Here is a 19,009-nt window from a genome sequence, read left to right as displayed (position 1 = left end):
TCCCGGGCCTTTCTGTGTGGAGTTTGCATGTTCTCCCCGTGTTCACAAGGGGTTTCCACCACTAAAAACCCCAACAGAAAAAACATGCAAAAGAACACAACACTCTTCGTCGGTCCCTGACCAAGACAGACGGTTCATCGTCCCTGGGCTTTAAAAAAAGCTGCCCACTGCTCCTGGGGTCCTGGAGGAAGGACAGTCCGGGATGGGATAAATGCAGAAGCTAAATTCACAAACGACCTCAGGCCTGCGTGTGTGTGTGTCCTGTGTCGCCTCCATGTATTCACGTGTGTCGCTTGTGCTATTATATTACAATTATTATCATATAACTACTAGCCAAGTATAAACATTCAGATGAAAACATGTGAATAGAACAGAACATGCTTTTTATTCTTTTCAACAACTGTTCTTTTGCATTTCACCATTAAACGGCCCCAAACCGTGCACCATTCTGCACCAAAAATGTACTTTCGGGAAACACTGACACGAACATTCTTTCCCTGGCAGGAAGCAGTGAGTGATATTCAATGGCTGCTTAATTGCGACTTTCCCAGTACAGTCTTTTCAGTGGAAAAGAATAACTGTGATCTTAAAATACTTTGATTTTCAGGCTGGTCCTCTTAAAAAAAAAAAAACATGCTATTTTAACCCGCAAGTATTCCCACTGCTGGCCTCAGTGGGTGGAATACTTTGCCAAGTCCATTCTGAAAATCCCCAGTTTTAAATCATTGGACAGGATCCTGTCTTGGGTGTAAGCTCCGTCCCTGTAACTGCAGACTGGGTTTTGTTGTCACATCAGGATGGCGAAGCCCCTGCTGCCCAGAAATAGAGACGAACCTGTGGTGAGTCAGCAATCTGCCCCCAGAAATGTGATAATGGACATAAAAACGGAGGCTTGGGGGCAAGAGAGCCAGCTTCATGAAACTGTGGCTTTGCAAATTTGGCATGTTTGTGGCTTTACATGGCATTCCTGACAGAGCGAGGAGATTATGGGTTGTTGTTACATTTTGAAAAACAGATTACTATCTGGAGCAAAGAGCAGAGTGTGTCTGCAGCCTCAGCTGTATTTTAAGGCACTATCTGTTCACGACAATTCATCATTCATGACAGTGACCGTACTGGAGGATGTATTTATTTTACATCTCAAACTGCCTGGAATGTGAGTCTGACGGCAAAGCTGTCAATGGTGGCAGTTGATATAGCCTCTGCCTCTGTTATTTTTTAATGACTTCGGTCAGAGATTCTAACAAATTGTTCTCTGTACGAATATTCAACTGGCTCTGTAGTTAAACCACTGACTGTATGACCACTGACTGTTCTAACATAAACAACCAATATCCATCAGACATCCAACAGGGATGCTCATTCATGCAGTTATAACAGCAGGCCATTTTTCCTTAGCCTCTCTATTTGTGGTCTGAGGACTTTCTGCAGATATGCTGTTTAGTAGGAGAAGAATGCCAATTAGCCGCACTTACAAATGGCTTATGCTTTTACCACTAAAATAGTAAACTGAGACTACAGAAATTTGCTTGCATAGCATTACTGGCAACATTTTTAAAAAGAGACCTTGATACTTTATCAGAAGACTGTAAAATGAAGTAAATTAAATCATAACCCACACCTTTTCAGCCTTCCTCAATTTCCAGACTATTGCAACTCAAACAGCTTAGGGGAACGTCACAACTTCAACAATGATAGCAATGGCCAACTCAATGTCTCGCACATTCACCAGCACAAATCCGGAACTCTAGTACGGGCAAAGAACTACCCGGTATTACACACAAACGGACAACTTCCTGTTTAGAAACACACGTGTGGTGTCAGTGAAGCCAGGGGAAGAGTAGTTGTGCAGGGAATGCTACAGAGAATATCATTATTTTATGATACGTAAAGGATAGAACAGAACAATGTCGAAGAAACGCCAGATTAAAGATAAAGGTGTCCCTCAAACGCCGGCCAAGGTGGCCAAAAAGGATCCCCTGGAATTTAATGGTACAGTTTTTAAAACCATGCTGAAGGATCCTACAACAGTAAAGAAAGGTAAGTGCAACTGGAACCAGCGTTGTGCGGATAAGCTCAGTCCTGTATCGGACTCGGTTGAACACATCTTTAGCGAACAATTAAGATAATGTTTCCGCAATTTAGCCATATGCTGTTACTTATTCACAATGATTAGACGATACGCAGGTATGGGAATTTAACATAGTATAAGTGGCTACAGAAGTTTTCTGTAAGTTGTCATTCTTGTACTTCTGTGTCCCTAAAAGTTGTTGATATGTCATACAGGCTTGGACACTTTCATAAAAGCTGCCCAGAAGTTACCGTGTGCAGACATCTTTGATGTTGTTGAAGGCTACATCCGAATTTCCGCCGAGTGCACCGAAATCCTGAAATTGTTAGAGGAAGAAAATAAAGTTGAACACAAAGTGAGTATGGCACGATTATGACACAACCCAATGCATGAGAATAACAGTAGCGTGTTGTTATTGCACAGAAATCAACCGTTCACGTCTGTGCATCTCCAGATGGTGCTGGTGCTGCAGAGCCTGGAGGTCATCCTCCTGCGGATAGCGAGTGATCTCTCCCACTTCAGCATAGTGGGCTCCACTATTGTCAGAAAGATTGCGTCTACTCATATGAAACTACTGCAGACATTCTTGCATTCAGAGAACTCACGGTATGTCGAGCTTTTGTCATGGCTTCCTCAGAGATGCATTGTGGTTTGAGTATTTTATTTGTAATCCTCTTTCCGCATCTGTGGCAGGTTTGTCCGCCAGTGTCTCACCTTCATGGCTGCTATGGTGTCACAGGGTCCCGAGTCAGCAAGAGAGGTCTTCAGCCAGTTACATTTTGGTAAAGCTTTGTCTGGACTGGCACAAAGAAGAGACAAGACGGTGAGTAGTACTGCAGTTAGAAGTGGGTTTACACTAATTTAATTCAAGTAAACTTTATTTGTATAGAAAATAAAAAAACAAAAGGAGTTGTACAGGTAATAAACAACTAAAACAAATAAAAGGGAATAGAAGAACACAATTAAAAGTGATGCATGAGTAAATTAAACGGACTTATTAGGGAAATAAATCTGGGTTTCATCAGTATAGCAATGTTAGGATGTCCCATGCAGGACCCAGGATGTCCGTGAACTCATCAGTGGAGTTCTGGGTTGGTTTGGGAGGCCTATACACTAAAACACAGAGGCAAGGGTTGCAGTCTGACAGTTCAACTTTCAACAGCTGGTGTTCAAAGCTAATGTAAGAGGTGGCAGTTAATTAATTAATTGATTGTTTGTGTTGCAAGTTGCAAGACCTCCGGCAAGACCAGATGATCTGGGTGAACTATAAACATGATAGTCAGATGGACAAAGCTCAGATAGAGAAGGTGCATCACCCTTAGTGATGAACAGAAAATCCAGTTTCTGTGATGTGAAAAAGCCAATTTAGTTTCAAACTCTGAGTGCCACAGATCATCTGATCCATAGGCTGTTCATTAAAATGTAAGCGTTGATGGTATATCCTTCATCAATTGCGCTGTCCTCTATATCAACACAGACAAATGCTGTGTGATGTAACTTATGGCATTTGTACTTATTTGATCGCGTATATTTTATGGCATATTTTATATCTCTGGTATGGCATACAGAATCTCATGAATTCTCTTCCCATTTCTTTTCTGCAGGGACGACCTGACGTTCGCATGGTGTACATACAGTTTTCAATTTCCTTTCTGCTCTCAGGAGATAATTCTACCATTGGACAGCTGCTTGAAACAAAAGGTACAGGAAAGTAGGAACTGTGTTCATAATCTCACTGAGTCTTATTTTCGCTGAGCCGCTGTCTCTGACACTAACTTTTCTCTCCATTCTTAGACTTTCTTGCGAACATTCTAAGCTCTGGCATCAAAGAAGATCGGATTTCTCTCGTGAATTTGATTTTAGCCACTCTGCAGTCAAAGGTCAGATGTTTTTCTGTCTGCTCTGTGCATGAAAACACCCTCACATAAATACCATAATCACTGTATGTTCTCATTCTCTATCGGTTACTCTACTTGACCCATTTTTCCCCTTGTCTTCTCAGGTGGTGCAAAACAAGGCCATCAGTAAAACCCAGAAAGTGCGCTTCTTCACTCCCGCCGTCCTATCTAACATTGCCTCTCTTTACCGATGGAATGGAATAGTGGACTCAGAAATTGATGGCCATGAGGTATATACCATTACCTCCATTTGGGAATTAAAGGCACAATAAGCATTTGCCAGGCAGACATTTTTTTAACATGCAAACATAGTTTATGACAAAGACAGAGGTCATATGTTCAGTTTGTAATATCTTCACTGATGAGAGACATTTGTTTTGCTCTTTACTCTGCAAGTTATATTGTTTTGTGTTAGAATTAACTAGTTGTGTTTATGTGTAACAGTCCAGAACTCCTGAGGAGGCAGGGAAGATTGTTGTCCGGGAGCAAGTTCACAGCTTCCTGCTGGACCTGTGCTGCTCACGCAAACACGGACTCAGTTTCCATGACCAAAGCCTTGGAACAGTTGGACGGTAAGTGACAAAGACCATTATGCCAATATTCAGTGTGTTAAAGCCATTTCTAGTCATTCTTTAATATTTATCTGAGATTTATTTGTTTATTTATTTGACAATGACCTGTGTTCTGGGATCCAGGGCAGGGAATATAGTGCTGCTGCAGTTCCTGGTGGGGCTGAAGGACTCCACCAAGGACGATCTGATCTCGGAGCTGGTGGTGAGCATCCTGAAGAGCAGCCCTGATGTGTTGGCCCGCTACCTGAAAGAGAGTGTGCACTCCTACATACCCCGCCCTAAGAGTGCGTGGCAAGACAACATCAGCCTTCTCAAGAAGGTGAGCTGCAAAGACTTTTGGACGTTTTTTCTTACTTTGTATTGGAATGGAAAGTATAGGCTAGTCGTGATAACCTTCCAGTTATAACATTATTATGTATTGTTCCAAACATTCGCTAATTGATTTTGTCATGGAAAGCAGAAACTCAAATGTCATGGCTCTTTTATAAGCCAGCATTTAACTTATCTTAACTGCTGTGGATACAAATAATTGTAGTCCGTAATGGAAATGTACTTGCTTGTAAGTAGGTGCACTGGGAACAATAAGCCCGGGTTTTCTGCTTGCTGTGTTGCCACAGATCTATGAGGCACAGCCAGAGGTGTCGAAAGCCTTCCAAACACGAGAGTTCATTCCACTTCCTCGTCTGCTCACCATGGTGATGGTGACATCGCTCCCCACCGTCTGCAATAAAGCCTTCTTCACTCAGGGCCTGAATGTGAGTCCTCCTGCAGTGTCATCATATATTTGCCTTCCACACTGTAATACAGCACGCCATATTATTCAAACAACAAGTTTGCCCTGAACAAGAGGGCCCTGGCAGTGACATACTTCTGCTGCGACTGTGGTGGACCATTAGGGAAGCAGTAATGCCAGTATGATTTGATTCCCCTGGATGCTCAAAACTCTCATTAACTTCTCAACGGCACTTAGATTTGCTTTAGCTTGCATAGGCGCCATATGCCACCATCAGTTTGCAGTGCATTTTATCTCGACCACATTGACCTGGGTCTGTGTGGACGTCTGCCACCGGTGACTGTTATAGTGTTGTTTGAAGTGCTCTGGCTGTTGATGAAAAGCTTTTGTGTGTGCTTTCATGTGTCATGTATTGGCTCTTACTCTCGACAGTGTAAAAACACAGTGGTTCAGCACACTGCCCTCTCTATGGCATCCTTCATCCTGAAGAGGGCTCTCAAAAATGTCGAGCACTGTCTGGATAAGAGCGTGTGGCAGTGCTCAGACATATACACCCCTGCCATCATGGAGGACTTTGTGCAGCTCTACAGGGAAGCTCTGAGCAAGGTAAAAGTGGAATTCATTCTATAAAGTCTACTTTAAATCACGACTGGAAACCATCTACAATGTTCATAAAAGGGCCAAGACTGGATGTGACATTTTTGGATACATTAATTCATCCAGTGTTTTATAATAATTCCTAAATTGGGTGTTTTTTAATGTTAAACTTTTTCTGCCAGATGCTATTTCTGCCAGATTAATTTATTGTATGCAAACGTAATATTCTGTGTACATTTTTAGGTACTACCAGATATGACGAGCGTTGTGTACCAGTGGCAGTTATTGACAAAAAAGGAAAAGGGTGCGGGAGACGGTGGAAAAGTGAAAGAAGAAGAGAAGAAAAAAGAAGAATCAGAGGAAATGTTGACAGAAAGCCATGGTACGCATAAGCCTCTGTGTTCACGTAATACTCAGTTTGCGTGTAACTCCATGGACTTCCATGAGTGGTGCTGTTTTACCTGTTTTCACAGGTTTTTAGAAATGGCAAACACATTGAAATGCAGTGTAATGACTTGTTTACTGTGTGATGGTCAATTGAAGTGACTACAATAGGCTGACGTAAAGGATGACCCAATCTCATACAATCATGTACATTTCTGATGCAATTGCTGCATTCAGAGGGAAAAAAGTAAAGTTTCTCAAGAATGTTCATTAACTTTTGTCCACGATGTTAGTTATTGAATGTTTTCTTGCTACGCAAACTCTCACTGTCTCCTTATCTCTCAGGTGGAGATGAGACACAGGTCATCCTGCTGAAGGCGGTTATCCTCCAGGTCATGTGTCTGTACCAGAGGGTGGTGCCCCACCTGGTCAGCCAGAGCCGCTTTGACTTCAGTAAACTCCTGAAAGGTACTGTAACAGAACTGTTGCTATCTGATGGACAGTTGAGAGTCTAGCTTTTTTTAGGGACTAATATCAACGAAAGCTGAGAAGGACTGAGATATATGGAAATGTGTTTCACACATGCAGACTGTAACTGAAATATTTCCTTCATGGGGTCATGATATTGAGGGAAATCTCTACCCCCAGTTTCCCACCTCAAGACCTTTTGACATTTGACTGAAAATTCCTGTATGGCTGAGATTTGTGAATGAAAGCAGTAACATTGCAGGGCCAAGCATGTAAAGGGTTACATCTGTCTGATGTAAGATGTTTTTTCACATGGAGCAAGCAAACCAATCACAGGACTCAGGACTCGCTACATATTTGATTCAGCGATGTGTTTACCGTTGCCATGTGATTCATACATTATGAAAAATGGAACTTGTCTTGCAAACGTGTTAATAATTAAATACATTGCAAGAACATTGGCACCAACAGCTCTCTTCTGCCATATTCCTGAAAATAACGAGGCGTCTAAGTTACACGTACATCTGGCCTTACCCCATCTTCCTCTCCTGTTGAGTTTTATGGCAGTTGGCATCCATAAAGTGTTGCATTAGCGCCATCTGTTGGTCTGTCCCTTGCCCCATCTATTCCAGCATTGCTATGGCATGTGTAAAAAGGCGCTAGAGGGAAATGTTCCTGAATGTAGCTGCATGTATGAATAGTGAAAAAAATCACCAGTGTGTTTACTAAAGTGTTCACTGTATTTAAAGTATCTTATTTTTTTCACATGTTTTTACATTTTCAGGTATTGTCACAGAAAAGGGCATGAAGGAAGAGGTTCCTCCTATCCTGCAGTACCAGATCCTGCAGCTGGCTTTAGAACTTCCTGCCAGCAAGTTCTCCTGGTTCCGTGTTCAGGTAGGAATTCAATAATTGCCAGCTTGCAAGCAGGTTTGCAATGAGATATTGGTGTCCATACTTCATACATAGGAGATGCATGCCAGTTGGTCCTAAATGCCTTTCAAAATTCTACTTGTACTGTAAAACATTGTCAGGCCTACATACACATTATATGTAATTTTCATGTCAAAGGTCATGTACCATGATATCCTGAATGAACGATTCTCTATGCCACTTCTTCATAGGACACATCAGATTCAGAGTCTGCTGGTGGGGAGAAGTCTGTCTTTTATTTGCTTCTGAAGATGTTTGCAAGTAGCAACACCAGCCACCTCAAGACCTCCACCAGAATGCTCGTCCTCAAAGTGCGTTTTGGTTAACTTTTGGTGTGTGTGTGTGTGTGTGTGTGTGTGTGTGTGTGTGCGCACATGTGTGCATGAGTGCATGGTGTTGGAATGAGTGTGTGGCGGAGAGTTGTGTTGACATAGGTGTGTGTGTGTGTCTGTGTTGCAGGTTCTGAAGGACAGTGGTGTGTTTGAGCACACTTGGAGAGAGCTGGATTTGTGGCTGGATCACCTGGCCTGTCTGGAGCCCTCAGACCAAGAACCAATCATCCAGTTCCTGGATAGGGTCAGTCCCTCCGTCTACATATTTCATAGTGGGTAAACGTCATGCCTAGTGTAGCTTCATGACTAGCCACTTTTTCAGTTACATGTCCATTATATACGGAACTGGGTGTTATTTTGTCAACTGTCTCTAATTGTTGTGGATTGAATTACCTCATTTTGTGCCCTTACTTAAATCATCAACGAATGTAAAAGCCATTCTGTTTGTGTGAAGATGAGATGAATGTGTGACTGCTTGTCTGTGTGTACTTGTATGTTGATTGAGCTGTGTGTATGCACTCAGGTGTTGGTGAAACTGCTGTGTAACCCACACAAATACACTGATAAAGCAGCCGGCCTGGTGCAGGAGGCTGCCTACCTGCAGGCCAGCCTGAGTGGCCAGGATGGAGATGCCGTCAGCATCCCCATCTCTCATATAGACGGTGAGGCCCTGCTGCTACATGGCTAACGATCCAATTATTAGCATTAGCAATATTAGCATTTTGAATTGTATTCATGTGAATTGTGTTATTTTCTTGGTATATATCTGCATGATTAAATGGCGTTAAATATTATTATGTTGTCTTTTCAGATGTCCTGGACATGGTTGATGTCATCATGGAGGGCAGTGAGGGTGAGATCGAGCAGCTGGGGCCAGCGCTTACTGATGATCTCATCATGCAGAGCTTCCCTTTCAGCGCTATAGTGCCGGCTGTTCTCGAGGCTCGGAATGACCTCCCTGCAACATCCAAAGAGGAAAAAGGTATTTTTCTACCTCCACATTAATGCACGGCAGAATGACGCAATGCTTATGCTTCTATTGAATAGGCCACGTGTGAATTAGTATCCACCGGGTTTGACAGTAAGTTAATATCTTTGATGAGGGTAGCCATCGAGTTTCAAAAGTGGTTTTGTTTTCCATAGTATGATATATGAACATCTATGGTTATAGAAATAGAATATCAGTAATAGAATTATCAGTAATGAAGAGCGTTGAATTGAGTGAGGTTGCGTTTGCCTCTCTGCTTGATTTGTCGGTTTGTTGTCCTGTAAGAGTACTAGTCTGTGATAATGAGTTGTCTGTGTGGTGTTGAGTTGTCTATGTCCAGTGTTGAGTTAGCTGTCCTGTCCCACAGGTGTGCTGTATGAGTACCTGTCAGCGGTGCTCTGTGACGTCCTCCACTGGCAGAGAGACCCCCTGCCCCTCTGTCTGACCCTGCAGCAGTATGACAAAGAGCTGCATTCATCCGCTGAGGCCAAAGGACCCCCTCATCCCTCTGTTGTGGAGCTCCATCATTATTACTCTAAATGGCTGCCACAATCATCTCAGGAAACACTGGTGAGATTCAGAGCTCCAAGCATTTCATTGCTTTTATTTACATTTTAGGCCCTGAAAACTCCTGAAACAAAAAATGGAGTCTGTGTTTCTGTGTCATTGTTGTAGGTCTAGAGACATTTTCCTTTTTGATGATAAAAACTACACACAGTGTTTGTTAGTCATCAAACAGAAAATATTTGTTTTTGTCTGCCGTAGTCTCGTAATTTTAATACGTCTCTTGTGTTGTAGTTCATGTCCTCCGAAACGGACAGTGGTGCTCCATCCCCTGCTGGCTTCTCTGCTGTGATGAGGGCTGCCTACAGTCAGGGACCCACTGCGCTGCTCCAGGACACCCTCAGGCAGAGTGCAGAGGAGTCTCTGTCCTCCCTGGAGCTCTTGCGCTTCCCTAACACCGTCTGTCAGCTCCTGCTCTACATCAGGTCCACCGTGGAGTCCCTCAGCTCGGTAGGTCCTTGTTAAAGGAATGAAAACTGCTTCACAATTCAGTAATAATTATTAGTCTACAGTTGTAGCTTCTGTTGCTTATCTGGTGGATCATGTTGTTACCTCATCGATAGAACTTCAATTCCCATGGTGCACTAGTGCTGGTGATTAACTGTACTGTTTATACCCCTCTTTAACTCTATGTTCCCTGATGTGTTTACTGCTGCAGTATCAATTGTAATTGTTGATCCTCAGCTTCCGAAAGGCACAGGCGTGTCTGTGGTGGAGAGACTGATGGAGGTGCTGAAGGCTGTGGTGCTGAAACTGCAGAGCTTCGAGACGGTGGAGCCGAAAGCCATGGAGGGTCAGGAGGGGGAAGACCTCTTCCTGGAGGTCGGCGCGGGAGGAAAGGACAATAAAGATGAGGTGTGATGCTGATGACATTGTGGCGCAAACCAATTATTATGTAGTAATACAGAATAGAGTTCATATGCTTGTTTGTGTCATGCCCCTTTGGCATGACATGTTGTGCATGTTTGAAGGAAAGGGACCTTTCGCATTTTAGTTCTGTTAAATTTTTCTCCTCTTTTGTAGCACAAATAATGTTTATGGTCATGAAGATGCAGATGATTGTTTTTTTTTTACTTTCTCTTCTGTATGTTGTATTTGTGCTCATATCCCTGTCTTTGGTATAATAGGTGTGCCTGACTGTGCTGAAGTCCATCTTTAAGCACCCGTGTCTGGAGCAGTGGTTCTTTGCCCTGGAGCTGGGCACCCTGCCTGCCCACTCCCTCAACCCTGTGCAGCTGAAGCGCCTGTGCGCCCAGTTCAGCGGTGGCATTCTCTCTCTGCTCCAGGCCACAATTGGCACCCTGAGCCAGCTGGGCGCACTGGACCTCATCGGAGGGTACCTTTCAGCTGTTCAGCGGGCACTGCTAAAGGAGCTGGAGGAGGTGGCGGAGAAGCCTGATGCCAAGTGCCATGCCGAGGAGTCCTTGGCACTGAAAGCCCTGTTGGCATTACACAAACACATGGAGGTGGCAGGGCTGAAAGAGGTCGTCTCCGCTCTGCTGCTTTTGCCCAAGGAGAGCCTGGTTGTGGCAACCGTTGCCACGGGCAATGGCGATTGTGACGTCATAAAGGAAGAGTCTCGGTCACAGCTGAGCGTGTACGGAGCCGTGGCGCTGCAGGTGCTGACGGAAAGCCTCTCGCAGGACGGCGCCCTCTACCTGTCACGGGCACACCTCTGCGGTCTGGCCACGCTGCTCACGTCCTGCCGTAGCGCCGCCCTGGAGGACTTCTTCCTCCAGGCCCTGACCTCCGACCCTGGCAGTGGCAAGCTGGTGCAGACGGACGTGCTGCTGTACTGTGCCCAGACAGGTGGAGGCGCTGACAGCAGCTCCACGCAGGCTGTGGGCTCGCTGCTGCTCCAGAACTGCTCCACCCACAGGCTGCGCTTTGAGCTGTGGTGCTTGGAGACTGAAGGCCTATGGGAGGAGGCTCCTCATAGCCAGGCGGTTCTCACCTTGCTGTCTTCGTATCTGAAGGTGGCTGCCAGAGAAGACCCTGCCAGACCCTTTGAAGGTGAACAAAGGAACATCCATGTGTTTTGTTATTCACCAAACTTGTATTCCATGTGGTGACTGCCAGAATGTATGGACAACTTTTAGTCTGAATTTGTTATAACCTAAATACAAATGTTAGTGAAAGTTAGCTAATTTAGTGGATATGAGCTCATTTAGTATAGATATAATATGTTAATGGTTGGTATGTCAACTTGGTCTGTATGTGCATCTGCACAGTTTTACATTATTAGGTTGTTAAATTCCTTTGTTGTTACATTGTGTGTTATAATGAACCCTAATTGTGTCCTGCAGTGCGCACAGCAGTGCTCACAGCTCTGAAGAAGACTCTGCTGGGCCCCCTGTGGAGCGCCATGCTGGGGGCTGAGGAGGGTGAGACGCTGGGCCTGCTCGTGGAGGTCCTCTCCAATCTCATCAAACTGGCAGCCGAAGCCAGTGATGTCCTCTCACTGATGCCAGACCTCATCGCCATCCTCCAGAAACCACAGAGCTATGCGAGGTAACCCTCCAGCCAAAAGCATTTAGTGTTAAGTGCGTTACTCGGTACTGAACTGATACAGTGATTTAAGTATTCTCATATACTCTATCAAGTGATTCACTGAAATAACATCAAACTGACAAAAGCAAGCTAAGTTTATTTTTGCTGTTTCTCATTGCAGGTGGCAGCTAGCAGATGCTATTAGCACTAAGCTGGAGGATAGTTCTGAGCTGCTGGAGTCCTGGAGGAAGTCCCAGCTCAGTGCTGCCCTCCGGTGGCTGGTTGCTTCATACAGCAGCTGCAAAGAGAAGGAGAGTGCACATTTAGATCAGGAGGAGACCGTTCTACAGAGACTGGAGGGGCTTGCGGTAAATAAGAAAACTGCAAAGTGATTAATAATATGATGAAGAATGTTGGAACACGTATTATTCGTGGTATGTTTGTGTCACGTCTTGCTAATAGTACCATGAATAACTTGTGTCTTGCAGAAGATGTCTCCAGAACATGTGGCAGCATCTGACTGGAACAGCTTTGTGAAGTCGGGGCTAAAGTAAGTGTATCATTGAATGCTAACATTGTAATACCACGGCACTAACAACGACTGCTGTCTAATATTGTATAACAATAAATCTACAATAAGAAAATTTTCTATTTCACCTGTATCATTTATAATGAATTGCTGTATTGCATAGGTCCTAGTTCCGTAATTTCTAGTTTGCATTTGACCTTTCATTAAGAATTCCCGTCCATGTTATTTTACCAGTTATTTAACCATGTAACTTTCTCCTCTCCAGATATCGTTACACACACCATGCCCTGCTGAGTACATTAACCAGCATAGTGGACCTGCTGTACGGTGACCCTGACCCCCCTAAAGCCCTGCTGCCTCTGGCCACCATCCACATGATGTCCAGCAGCCACTCCCTCTTCCTGCCCGCCATGCTGGGCACGGAGGATGATCCGTGCAGTAGCGCTCAGACTAAAGGTACAGTGGCTGACTGGGCTGCTGGTGTCTCTCATATAGCACCAGCCTGCAGATCAGGGCTGAAAGTATTACATTATGACTGTTATACCAGACCGAAGCTGTGGTAAGTCATGCTTCCCTGGTTTATGTAAAGATGATTTAAGCACCATGCGCCATCATGTTGGCCAGCGGTCTTGTGCACGGTGGTTGACTTGCCAGACGGCCAAAAGCATCAGAATATTGCCATCATTCTGACTGGTGACAGAGGACGTAAAGCCCCAGAGACCGTAACAAAATATACTGTGTGTGGCTAACTTCATGGGTTGATGTGCTGCAGAAAGCCTACAGCTGAAGAGGCCATCAGTAGATTTACATCTCAAATCTCAGATGTCCAAGTCTGGATCTTCCAGTTTCGATCTTTACGGACGGTTTGAATTTAAGGCTGTGGCTGGGAGAGTTATTGTTTTTTTGGGTTATTTTTTTCCCTCTCAGTAGAATTCCTCTCTATGTGTGATGCTTTTAGACTGTATTTGAGCAGTGTCTTCCACCTTTGTGTGTTCCTCCAGAGGCTCTCATCTCTCTCTCGCTCGCGCTGGTGAAGAGGTGCCCGTCGCTGTGTGAGATGCGGCATTTTGTGGTGCTGCTGGGGGCCTATGGAGCCACGCTGAGCACGGCAGGTCTGTCACTGATTCCCTGAGATCTCCTGTGGTTATGAATCTGTCTTAAGCCCTGTGTTTAGCCTTGGCTAATGTGTGCACGGGTGATGTCATGTGTGCAGATCAGAAGCTGCTGCTCCTTCTTCAAGAATATGAGAAGAATGACTTCAGTCTCGTAGAGTTCCAGTAAGTACACTTGGGTCCATGTTATGCAAGGCGTTTGTCTGTGTTTTCAGTATTTTTTGGATTATAGTAGTTAGTTTCAAGTGTGGTGCATTTTACATTTACATTGTCTGGCTTTTTTGCACAAAATACGATGTGTGTGTGTGTGTGTGTGTGTGTGTGTGTGTGTGTGTGTGTGTGTGTGTGTGTGTGTGTGTGTGTGTGTGTGTGTGTGTGTGTGTGTGTGTGTACACGTGCATGTGTGTGTGTTGCCTACTAAACTTGTGTGTGTGTGTGTATTTGTGAACTCCAGGTCTCTGCTGTGGGGCTCTGCAGCCGTGGAGCACCATAAGACCCGTAAGAGCATGGGGCCGTCCCTGTGGCAGCAGCCCAGCTCAGAGGAACTGCTGGCGCTGCTCAACCCCGCCAGGATGCTTCGAACCGTCAGTCACTTCCCCCAGCAGCGCCGCATCCTCCCACAGGTACCCCGCAGGCCGGAGAACACACACACAGAACACACACAGAACCACGCATAACACACACAGAACCACACATACATTCACACACTCAACATAGTTTCTCAGAATGACTGGCTGCTCTCTTGTAGGATGGGAAGGAGCTGATCTATAAAGGAGAAGGAGAACTGGACCTGGCTGACCTGTATGACCCCTGCTTCCTGTTGCCTCTCTTTAGTGCCATGTTGCGGCCAGGTGAGTTCGCCTGCAGGTGGTGTGCAGATTTTGTTGAACTAAAGGCTGTCGCCACCCACATTTCCTTAAATAAAAATAAAGACCATTGTCTCAACCTGAATGAGGTTTTTTTTCAGGCTCACATAAACTCACTTCCCTTTTCAGAGTGTTCACGGCTAATTTTGTTACTTATTCACTGACTTTCTTTCGATGTGCTTTAATCTCTTTCAGAGTCTGTAATTGACTGCCTGAAGTTTGTGTCCAGCGATGCCTTCGGGGTGGCTGTCGCCGCCCTGAGCAGCTATGACCCCAAGCTGAGGGCGGCTGCCTACCAGGTGCTGGGCTCCTTCTATCAGCATCTGGAGGGAGCTCGCTTCAAAGAGAAGAGACAGGTACATAGAATAAAGATACAGAGCAAATGTCTGATATTAATATGGGATTAACAAAGACAAACAAACAACAGCAATGTGTTGGGAGTAGGAAAAATAAATATATATGTATAATTTGATCTAAAACATAAAAATAGAACAATAAAATAAATGAATAATGATAACCTAAAAATAAAGAGGGGCCCATACAGCTACTTGACATACAAAAATAATTAGTTAATTAAATCTAAACAACTATTGCAGCTGATCAGTTGTTGTCGAGATTGTTGTTGCCTTTACATGGGATTGAATTGGTTCAATCACTTCAAATTATTTTTTATCAAAAGCAGTTCATTTACAGTAGTTTACTGTTCACTGTTATTTACTAATGGTTACTGCTAACAGTCTTACCCAAAATATTTTAGGTGTTCAATATGAAATGAAATTATATTAGATACTTTCCCAAATCTGAATACTCACCATATGTTGCAGCTTCTGTATTTGCTGGACACAGTGAAGAATGGGATCAAGCAGCAGAACCTCCGAGTGCCTTTCGTGATGACCACATATGTGGCCAAAGTGGCCCAGCAGATGCTCAGACCTGGTGGGTATATTACCCAGAAAGCAGAGCTGCTTCAGCTCGTCCCGGTCTTAATTCATACAGATGGAAAATGTTTTACATTAAGTCAATATCTGTCAGTCATGTTGTACATGTATGTTTACTAAGGCGTATTTATGTGTGTGTGTTCTGTAATCCAGAGGAACACATGTATATGGTTGTCAACAAGTTCCTCCTGGGACACCAGTATCTGGACTTTAAGCGTGTCCCTGAATTCTTCAAACTCTTCTACAGCTTTGATTTAGAGGTAAGTGAAGGACCCCTGTAACTCTTCTGCGTAGTCCAGAAAGCATGTATGTTTATATTTCCAGTTGATACTGTCCTTCATCTCAGTCATGCGCTTATCCTTGACTACGCGACAGTTGGGAAGTCTCGGTTACATCTGTGTTTTCTTATTAAGAGAGGTGAAGGAGACTTGTCACCCTTGCCATCCGAGCATGTTGTTCTTGCGATGTTATCAACAGAAAGAGACGTGTTGAGCGCTTTAGCTTTGAGTGTGTGTGGTTTTGTGCGGGTGATGGATTGCCTGTTTATTTTTCCCCCCTTCTCTCAGCACAAAGTGGAACGGGAGTGGATGTTGAGCGTGCTGGAGGAGGGCGTGACGGACAGACACTGCTACGAGCTGTGTGACCAGCAGGGCCTCTACTTCACCTTATTGGGCTTCTGCAGCAGTCCGCTGTGTGAGGAGTCCACTCAGGTACAACCCTTACAAACTCACAAATACACACTGAATATAACCCGAGGCAAAACTGTTAACACAGATGAGATTAAACATCTCTAGGCATCTCTCATTTATGTACATTTGTAAGCTTTTAAATATTTTATAAAAAATATTTTTCAATAACCTTTCCAGCTATACCAATACCCTATCCACTGTCTATTCATAAGCCTTATTTTAGAAAACTGATTTGTGTTGTCTTATTTATTTATTTATTTTCACCAGATTCTGATTATAAATGTCCTGAGGAAAACTGCCCATGTAACCAAAGGAGCCTATAATCTCACCAAGGCTCATGGCCTTTTGATGTGGCTGCTGCAGTTGCTGGAGAGGAGGTAAAGCATAGATGAGCGCGCTCTAGGTTTCCATACGCATCCTCAATTTGTTTCCTCAAAATATATAAACATATCCTTGTTTCGTTGTTACTAAGGGTACCCATTTCTATTCTTCCGTAGGTTTGTGGATCCCAGGCTACTGAGTGCTATTGTGGACCTGGCACACACGCTATGGTTCACTAATTTGGGCCAAAAAGAAAGCAGGGCAGAGCAGATAAGTTCTGCAGCAGAAGATAAAGACAAACCTCAACCTGCTGTCAAGTGCCTTCCCCTACCACTGATAAACGAGTTCCTCTGTCTGCTCTTGGGTGTCATCAAACACCTCAAGTAAGACTTCCTCTCATATAGCATGTTGTAATAACTGACATCATGGGTCTAAGGACCGATTTGAGTTATTTTTTTTTTAAGTCGTAGCCAAATTCTAACATCTGTAAAAGTAAACAACCTTGTCCTTCTTAATGTGAAAATATAAACTTTGGTCAGATATTGTACAGTTTCTTGGAAAGACATTTGAAGAATTGTTAAAAGTGTGTGTTTGTGTGTGTCTCTTCACACATCAGGACTGCAGGTGTGAAGGCCCCTCAGCTGAAACCTTTCCTACAGACTCTATCCTCTGTTCTGATGCATCGTGGGATAGCTCTGGGAGTTCATTCCGACGCGGGCTGGCTTACTCTGAAACCCCCACTTCTCTCCAGCTCGGATGTCCTCTCCCTGCTCCATCGCTGGGGAACGTTAGCACATGACACCGCTCTGCTCGCTTCCCTGCAAGGCCTGGCCACCACCTGCCAACTCAAAGACCTTCTTGGTGAGATCTGACGCTTTTCTTTCTGACTGAAATGGGATCAAACTACATTGTTCCAAATGAGTGGAGTGAAAAAAGTGAAACCGAAATATCCTTGGGTAGTTAAGTCTGTACATCCATAGAATGACTGAGGCACCTTGAGGTCCTCATATCTCACAGTCCTCATCCTATGTGATGTGAAGTACACAAGTAGGAGCACGCGATGCACACCAAGCACACCACCTAGGGGCAGTGATGATGGTACATTGTGTGGCTGTTTTCATGTGTCTGTCTTCAAACAGACTGCTGGTTGTATGTAGCAAAGAGAGATAGTGATCATGATGATGATTTCTTCTACAGGTGCTGGGAGAGAAAGAGGCCGAGCCAAAGGCTCCACGTATCAGCAGGCTTTGCGCTCTCGTGGGGAAGAGCAGGCGGAGGCAGACGGAGAGTCTGAGAAGCGCGATCAGAGCCTCCTGGACGAGTGCAAACCCCACTTGAGGCACATCTTCACACACTGGGAGCCTGAGACTCAGGCTGTACCCTCTACTTCCCCAAAAACCAACCCTGAAGTGCCAGAAACTGACAGCATTGACCCTGTCTGCAAGTCTCGCGCAACGGCCAGTCTGCTCATCAAATGGACGCTGCAGACTTTAGCTTTAGCACCATATGATGGTAGTAGTGTGCTGAGCTTCTTGAAATGGGTGCGTATAGTGGTGTTGCCCCACAAAGGCATAATCGATGCTCTGATGGCTGACGTAGCCATAAAAATGGCCTTCCTCAGGCTGTACCACCAGGTCTGTGAGTGTGGAGATCCAGCGCAGGGCTCCAGCCGAGCAGACACTCTCAGCCTCTTCACCAGCATCATGCTTCCGCTGCTGGAGTCACAAGGTGTTCCCCTGGGACCTCTGCATCAGACAGTTGTCACTGCCTGTCTACCGACGTCCACAGATGACCATACAGGAAGGGGTAAGGCTTATGCATGATCATCTGTACCGAACAGACTTCATTACTGAGCCAGTGCCAGTATTTAGCAGTTACTTTTTAGCTCTTAGTGTGCTCTTATCCAAAAAAAAAATAATTTGAGGACTCAAGATATCTAAAGATTGTAGACTGCCACAGAAATTGCTTAACAACTGCTTAACTTGTTATCTTGTCAGTGTTAAGGATAAATATGAAATGGCCCTGAGAGAGGATTTAGACTGACATGAGAGATACTGTCCTCTGACATCTGAACTCTGACCCACAGAGGCTGGACTGCTGCTGCTATCTCTGTACGTCCATGAGCTGTGGAGCGGGGTAGAGTCTGCTGAGCTCTTTCTGACACATGTCAGACTGGTGATGTCGGACCACGGAAAAGTAAAGGAGTCCAAATCGGCAGTAGTGGACATCTGCAGAGAAATCCTCACAACCCTGGACTCAAGCATGTCAACATGATGCATTTGTTTTGAATGTACATAAAAAACATGTTCAACTTCTGTATTTTTATTTTGTATTCTGAACAAGCATGTACTGTATTTCTTTACATAAAGGTATGATGATTACTGTTTGCCTTCTGTGTGTGATCTGACGTATTACCTCACCGAGAAGAATTATATTAACACCTTTTCTACACATTGCTACTTCTTTCTGCATTTGAAAACTTAAAATGTAACAGAATTTTAAAAGAATACAACTCCATTGTAGT

General features: G+C 44.4%; 1 protein-coding gene across 1 annotated transcript; it reads left to right on the top strand.

Moving 5' to 3' along the window:
* The first annotated feature begins 1,788 nt into the window (after positions 1–1,788).
* Positions 1,789–18,941, top strand: urb1 (URB1 ribosome biogenesis homolog). Its single transcript, XM_031573034.1, has 39 exons — positions 1,789–2,040; positions 2,287–2,426; positions 2,526–2,677; positions 2,765–2,894; positions 3,676–3,772; positions 3,866–3,951; positions 4,074–4,199; positions 4,414–4,541; positions 4,665–4,860; positions 5,159–5,296; positions 5,707–5,880; positions 6,115–6,253; positions 6,601–6,723; positions 7,508–7,620; positions 7,848–7,967; positions 8,116–8,232; positions 8,512–8,650; positions 8,800–8,970; positions 9,344–9,546; positions 9,775–9,990; positions 10,225–10,395; positions 10,668–11,553; positions 11,847–12,051; positions 12,212–12,398; positions 12,519–12,580; positions 12,825–13,015; positions 13,561–13,671; positions 13,773–13,836; positions 14,126–14,294; positions 14,420–14,522; positions 14,733–14,893; positions 15,362–15,473; positions 15,629–15,735; positions 16,042–16,185; positions 16,432–16,541; positions 16,662–16,868; positions 17,102–17,346; positions 17,683–18,291; positions 18,572–18,941. Exons 1-39 carry the CDS (start codon positions 1,908–1,910, stop codon positions 18,757–18,759), a joined length of 6,873 nt encoding a protein of 2,290 aa, XP_031428894.1. The 5' UTR covers positions 1,789–1,907; the 3' UTR covers positions 18,760–18,941.
* The last annotated feature ends 68 nt before the right edge of the window (positions 18,942–19,009 follow it).

This window comes from Clupea harengus, chromosome 9 (genome assembly GCF_900700415.2).
Source record: "Clupea harengus chromosome 9, Ch_v2.0.2, whole genome shotgun sequence".
Classification (NCBI taxonomy): domain Eukaryota; kingdom Metazoa; phylum Chordata; class Actinopteri; order Clupeiformes; family Clupeidae; genus Clupea; species Clupea harengus.
Note: the sequence above shows the minus strand (reverse complement) of the source record. Positions and strands in the feature narration are given on the sequence as shown.